Source organism: Oryzias latipes, chromosome 11 (assembly GCF_053564925.1).
Source record: "Oryzias latipes strain Hd-rR chromosome 11, Olatipes_Hd-rR_3.1".
In the NCBI taxonomy this organism is placed as follows: Eukaryota; Metazoa; Chordata; class Actinopteri; order Beloniformes; family Adrianichthyidae; genus Oryzias; species Oryzias latipes.
The window spans coordinates 26,218,271-26,225,664 of NC_136247.1; the positions used below are offsets into that span (position 1 = coordinate 26,218,271).

General features: G+C 42.0%; 1 protein-coding gene across 1 annotated transcript; it reads right to left on the minus strand.

Annotated features, from left to right (window-relative positions):
- Window positions 1-4,752: 4,752 nt before the first annotated feature.
- On the minus strand, window positions 4,753-7,042 carry LOC144995684 (uncharacterized). Its single transcript, XM_078955449.1, has one exon. It carries the CDS (start codon window positions 6,817-6,819, stop codon window positions 4,978-4,980), a length of 1,842 nt encoding a protein of 613 aa, XP_078811575.1. The 5' UTR covers window positions 6,820-7,042; the 3' UTR covers window positions 4,753-4,977.
- Between the last annotated feature and the right edge of the window lie 352 nt (window positions 7,043-7,394).

The window sequence follows — 7,394 nt, forward strand, 5'->3', positions numbered from 1 at the left end:
GAAATAAATCAGAAACTAATCGGATACGTGCATTTGCGTGTGCCATGTAAGCAGACACATCGGATATTCCCCAGTAAATGCGAGTCGTACGTCAGTGACGTCAACTCAGGACACCACCAACTGAGATCACATGACTTATTAAGGTGCTTTTTGAGCGCTGATTTTGCTGTCAGCGTGTTACCTTTCAGCCTCAGGCTTCAGACCGTAGTCGGAAACCGCTGTTATGTCCGGTCCGGACGCAAACAGTAACTAATGAACCGGGGCACCGTTGCTATGGAACAGGCTAGAAGCCGTTTCTTTTTTTGGGGGGCGTGTATGATGGGGACCGTGTGTGTGTGTGTGTGTGTAAGGAGAGAGGGGGGGTGTGAGCGCGGAGCGGGGGAGTGTCGGAGAACCGTAAATTAAAAATAAGGTGTCTCGCCCAAAAGTTTTGGAGTCTTTCTTAGCCCACTCTGGAGGCTGAGGGTTCAGAACGGAAAAGAGAACCCCAAGGAAATCTCCCGTGCGTTTCTGACTACGTTTAGAAAAGAGAAGTCATCGCGCAGGAAAGGTTCAACACTTGGATCAAACTGTTCGGACAGCACAACGTCTGCAAACACTTCCTCATTCAAAACTCAGAGAGAGCACATAAGACGGCCGAGCAGCCCTCCTTTTTACTCCCCCGTGCATCCACTCAGGAGCGCCCAAGGCAACGCCTCCTTCCGTCGCCGCCTTGCCTCCATGACAACCGCAATCACAAAAGTCCGAAAGAGGAATGCAGAAATACTGCTACGTAGTCCTCAGAACGTCTACGTTTGATAGTTTCAGCATTGTATAGTGTAAATGCAAAAATCAGATACAGGTCACTTTTAAAAGATGATGTAATCGGGTCGTCAAAAAAATCGGATATAGTCAGAAGATCGGATATGAGCATCAAGACCTGCAGTGTAAATGCGGCCTTAGATGACCCTACCCTTACATTGACGTGTTCTCCCTACCATGATAAAGGTGGAAAGATTTCATGTAATCCATAGACACCAGTGAAGATCACAAATCATTGAAGAAAAAAGGTTCAGAGTACTGTCTAGTGGGTCTAGATGACCCAACTCCCAATGTTAAAGTGCCTAGGATAGCACAAGGGTTACAGGGTCTGATTTATTTGTGTTTTAATCCTAAAATGTCATGTCTTAATCATTTTATGACGTATCAACATTTTTATTTCTAATTTGGTTTGTTGAATTTAAAAAAAAATCAATATAAAGTTCTTCTTCTGCTTTCTCTGTTTTTAATTTTTCATCCACTTTGTGAATTATTCAAAACAGAAATCTGCTAAAAATTTCTCTTCCTGTCTTTTACTATCAGGTTGTGAGGATTGTTCTCCTGAATTTGGTTTAGTCTGTTCTGTTTCTTGGTTTGGATCATGTTCTGTCTTAAGTTGTCTAATGTCGTCACACCAGGTTCATGTTGATGATCATCCACAGCTGTTTTCATTTCTGTTCATGACCCCCTCCTACAGTATATTAGTGTCTGGTTTTCAGCTCATCTTCTTCTTCTAGCTTTTCTTGCTCCTTTGGTTCTGTTGGTTCAAAGTTTCTGTGAGTTTCTGACACCAAGGCTGGTCTGCATATTGGGTCCTACAGCAGCAGTTCCTGACATCAGATATCAGGTGCTTCATATCTGGGACTTGTCTTTCTGTGACTCATGTTTTTCCACCTGCTGTCAGTCAGGATGCTGATGGATTGAACTGATTTCAGCTCCTGGATTATTGCAGAAATCTGGATTTAACTTTACAGTTTTAAAACTTTAAAGACAAATACATGTTTGCTTTTGTTCTTTCTTTCAAAATAAAACATAAATAAATAGAAAAAACAGTTACTTGTTAGCAGAGAGGCAGTTACAAAAACTGTAGAAGACTCAAGAGAATCAACCATCATAAAGTTCATTTTTCATTCAAGACTTTAGGGCTTGTACAAATGTTTTAAAAGTACAACTAGTTTGTCATCATTGAATAAACTCATGTATGTAAAATTAACTAAAGAATAATTTGATTTTACTTCTAAATAGGATTTTTGTTTTCCATGAACCAGAATGGAGAATCCTGGATTGGTCCTTCTCCTCCCCACTGACTGAAATGGAAGTGTTTTTCTTTTTCTTTTGAAATGTTACAGAATTTATATTTATTTATTTACTGGAACTGTGTTTAAAGGTAGAAGCAACACATTCTAAACTAGAAATTCAAATTCTTTGAAGAAATTAGCTTCAATTGCTTAAAACAATGCTTTTATTAATCAGTCAAAAATTGCTGCTGCTAGTGTTGCATGAAGCACAAAAGAGTATTTCACATAGAATTCAAGCTGGCCAATGATGTCATAGCAAAGTGGGTACTGTAAATGATTCAGGAAGTTCCTATCAGCAAGAGATGAAAAGGATTTGTTTCTAAGACTTACCATTAAAAGAGGTGCAATCAAAACAGGTACAAGTACGAGGGGGAGCTACTTGGCAGGAGCCCCCCTCCCATGGTTGCCACATGAAATTGGGCCCCTCCCCTCTTGGTTTTATTTGCACCTCAGACATGTAGAACCCTTTGTGGTGGTGGGGGTGTTTGAACATCACTGTGAGTAAGCAGGTGATGTCCTCTCAGTGCCCCAATTTGAACTGCACCCAGAATTACACACACCCTTTATGCCTCAGCAATAAAGAGGAACCGTGCCTGATGGGAGCGTCGGTGCCATAGCGGGCGTAGCTGGAGTGGGATGATAGATGCTGGCTGCCTGGATGGCTTGAACGTGTGTTGTGATGGCCTCCGTCGCTGCGGTAAGACGCTGAAGCTGATGTCAGTGATCTAATAACATAGCGGCAAATCCCTGCAGGTTTGTAGGGCTGGGCACTCCCTCTGCTGGATCCGTGTCAGGCAAAGCATTCTGTAACATGCAGTCAGAGGCAGGTGGATCCATATGCAAAGTTTCATGAAAAAAGGAAAAAGTGTTGAGAGCTTAAGCAGATGGGACAGTGGGATCTGATTTGGGGACCACTCTCTGTAGACGATATTGTTCTGTTGGCTTCAGCTCACTCTCCTGGAGAGAACTCTGAGTAAAGGCTCTGCTCCTCCACACTGAGAGGAGACAGTTGAGGCGGCTCAGACATCTGGTCTGGATGCCTACCTGGCATCCACCTCATTGAAGTGGGTCGGTAACCAAACCTGTGACCTGTTATAAGAGGTGGACCGCTCTACCTCAAAGTTCATAATCAATTTGTTAGATTTTCTAAGTAAAGGTTAATTTGTTTGTTTTAATGCATATTTTCATTTTCAGAGTTGAGTTTTGTTTGAGCTTGTACTTTTGGAACAATAAATTACTTCAAAATGTGACTTTTTATGTCATGTTTGACTTTAGTTTTAGACCCGGAAACTGGATCTTTGCTGTTTCTGTATTCATGAGGTTTCTTGGAATCGCCCTTAGTCCTGCCTGACCCCCCAGGAGCTGCACCATCAGATGAAGGTTTGGACCCACTGGAAGTCCAAACCTTCATCTGATGGGGCATCTACCCCGCCCTTGTTAGGAGCAGGGTAGATGCCTTTGACAAGGTTGCTCCTGGGATTAATTCAAGCACTCAAACCCCTCCACCACGATAAGGTGGCGATTCAGGAAGGGGGATTTTTTTCAGTCAAAGGCCAATCACAAAAAATGAGGTTGGGAAAAACCGAAGTTCTCGGAGGAAACCCACAGGCAGCTCTTCATTTGGAACTAAGAATTTAGTGTGACTGATTATTTGGGGCCAGATTTAATCATATTTTTTGTTTTGGGTTGTCATTTTTGGGTAGACGTTCTGCACAACAAAAAGCTGGAAGTTGTTGTCTGTGACTCTTCTAGTAGATCCTAAACTATCAAGAACCACAGAATGGTTATTTTAAACAGGTGGGGGTAACCGAAACATACTGGTTTGGGAAACAATGAGAACATGCTGCTAACACTTTGAAAACTGTAAACTATCTATACAACACAAGCCAATTTGGATAAGTGGGGGGAACCGAAGCCCTCGGAGGAAAACCACGCAGACACGGGTCTGTCAGGAACCAGAAATGACCCAACAAACCAACGTGCTGCCCCATTTTTTCTAGCGAAGTTCACTGACTGATTTTCTAGAGACTGTGGATGAACCATTGATCAGTTTGAGCTGAACTCTTTAAATCTGCACCTGACAAGGAATTCAGTCAATCTCCGTGGTCCCTGAGGACCAGGGTTGGTAAACTCTGCATGATCTGGGCAGACGTCTGGTTTGACTGAGTCCCTTGTCGGGTGCAGAAACATACTGGTTTGGGAAACAATGAGAACATGCTGCTAACACTTTGAAAACTGTAAACTATCTATACAACACAAGCCAATTTGGATAAGTGGGGGGAACCGAAGCCCTCGGAGGAAACCCACGCAGACACGGGTCTGTCAGGAACCAGAACTGATCCAACAAACCAACGTGCTGCCCCATTTTTTTCTGACTTATTTTGGAAACCCAATTTACACACAAGAACAGACATTTCAACTTTAAATAAACTCCAAACCCTAAACTTCAAAACATTTTCACAACCCTGAGGGACAGTTTTTAAAATATCATCTACAGTCTACAATAAACCTATTCATATTTTGTTATGATTCTGACATATTTCCAGGCTTTTGATTGTGCAGAACAGACACATTTTTTTTACTATAAGAGCGAGTTTAAACTAGAATTTAGAATAAAATATATTTTTAAGGATACATGTCTACCATAATTAAAAAAACAAAACAAACTGAACAAAACAAACAAAATTGAAAAACTCCAAAAACTAACAAAGGTAAAGCATCACAAACAAAAAAATTCAAGTGTTGCTTGGTTTTCTGGATCCAATCCAAGCACACAACACACACTCCTGATGGCCAGACTTGTAGAGTCTCAGAGAAAACAGTAAAGTTTTGTCTCTGCTGCTGATGCTCCTTAGCTGAAGCACATGGGGACTTCCTCACATTAGTTTTCGGTGGTTGGGAATTTAAAGCGTCTTTGGAAACTGCTTTTAGGTCTTGGTTTGTCCATTAATGGAGGCAAGGGTGTCAGAGGAAGAAGTTTTCCTGGAGCAAACGGAAGCTCGTCCTCATCTATTTTCAGCTGCTGGGTCTTTCCAACGTCTTTGAAGACTAGTAAGTCCTGCCTATCAGGTCTTGATTCTTTGATTAACCAAGGTTTTGGTATCAAAGTTGGAAGTTTTAGTGCAGGAGGACTCTGAGGCTTTGTCAACACATTTCTTGGCTGCTGGGTCTTTCCAATATCCACTGAGACCAGCTCTGAAGGACTTGGGTGGTTTTCAGGAGAACACCGACGTTTCTTCAAAAGAACTGGGAGCTTCTGGATCTTTCCAGTATTCATGGAAACCGGCTTTGGTTCTGATTTTTCCACAAACACTGATCCGGGGATCAGACTTGACTGGTTTCTAGCAGGATTCTGAGGCTGTTGGGGCCTTCCAGTATCCATGGAAACCTGCTTTGGTTCTGATTTTCTCACAGACACAGGTCTGGGGATCCGACTTGGCTGGTTTCTAGCAGGACTCTGGGGCTCAAACACAACAGATGTCTGCTGGTGGATCTTGGATCTGCATTCTGCCATCTGATCAGTCAGAACTGCATTTTCCTTCTGTAAAAACTCCTGCTCTTTTTTTGAAGCTTCAAGCTTGGCTGACATGCCTTGTTCTTCTAAGATGTCCACGTGAAGCTCCTTGAGTTCCCATTTCAGGTCGTAGTTTATCTTTTTTAAATCTTCAATATTAGAATTCACTTGATGGAATTCTTTCAGCAGCGCTTGAGTTTCCAGTTTAGAATTTTCCATCTCCCTTTGTTCTTCCAGAAGGTCTTTCTTTTCCTGTCTGAGGGATTTTATTTCACTTTTTAACTCCTCTGTCTGTTCAGGATAGACGAGTTCTCCATCCTGCTGTTGGCTTTGGATCTGAATCACCTCCCGGATGTGCTCACATTGACTCTCCAAGTGGCTTTTTTGGGCTTCAAGGTTGGATAAATCCATCCTCATTGCTGAGTCTTGATGGTGTTTGAGCTCTTCTAAGTTCTTCTGGAGAACTGCGTTTTGCTTCTGCAAAGCCTTTATCTGACCTTGGTATTCTTTGTGCAGATCATCAGGAGAGATGTCCAGAGTGGTCAACAGAAGAGCTAGCTCTTGTTGGATCTGGGATCTGCATTGTGAAACCTGCTGAGTCAGAAGGGACTTTTCCTTCCTTGCAGTCTCCTCTTCTTTTTTTGCAGTTTGAAGCTTGTGTGGTAGTTGCTGAAACTCAAAGATGTCCACGTTAAGCACCATGAGGTCCCAACTCAGGTCGTAGTTTTTCTTTTTCAAATACTCAACATTTTTAATTGCTTGATGGAATTCTTTTAGCAGCGCTTGAGTTTCTGATTTTGACTTTTCAATCTCCATTTGTTTTTTTAGAAGGACTTCCTGTTCCTGTCTAAGGGAATTTATGTCACATTTTATCTCCTCAATCTGATCAGGATGCAAGAGATCTTGAGGAGAAATGTCCATCAAGAGAGCTTCCTCTTTTTGGATCTTTATTTTAAGTTGCAGAAGCTTTTTTTTGAGGACTGAGTTCTGGTCCTGGACAGCTTTGAGGTGGTCTCCTGCAGGCTCATACTTGGCTTTTCTGTCTGACAAAACAAGAAGTTTGTCCTGAAGCTTTTCTATTTCCTGGACCATTTCCTCATTTTGCTTTTCCAAAATCCTGGTTTGATCGTGTTGATGTTGAGTTTCTGCTTGAAATTCAGTTGAAGAGCTGGTAGCTCCAAGACTTTCAAACACGCTGTTGTGGAACATGGCTGTTTATTAATTGAACTGAATTTGTGAAAGAGTTGAAGTTTTTGTTAAAACTCCACTGATCTTGATTTATAGAACTGCAAACAAAGTTTTTATTTGTAGCTAAAGTGTCTGGAAACACGGGTTTCTGAATCTGCTTGAAAATCACTCTTGAGATCTTTCCAAGTGCCGGAAGATTCCGTCTGAAATCTCTCAGAAACATGGAGTATAAACAGACTTTTGAGATGATGATGTCATTTGACATCATTCTTCTGACCTCTGGTGACATCACTCTCTGTTGCTGCCTTTTGAGATGATGTCAAATGATGATGTCAGATGACATCAAATGACATCATTGAGATGATGTCATTTGATGTGTGTCTGGAGATCAGAGACCTCTGGTGACATCACTCTTTGTTGGTCTCTCACATCATGTGAGCGACGGCAACAGCTGTAATGATGTCAGCCGTTATGGTCACGTGTGAATGACCTAATTGGGTATTTTTTTTCTTCATCCTTGTTAGCAGCTTCTTATTTATTCCACAAAGAGCATCCTGACGTAGGTGTTTGGCTGCTCCAGGTGGGTCAGGGCTGTG

Bases quoted from the DNA above. Each gene is read 5' to 3' on its own strand.
- LOC144995684 (XM_078955449.1), bottom strand. From the start codon at position 6,819: ATGTTCCACAACAGCGTGTTTGAAAGTCTTGGAGCTACCAGCTCTTCA.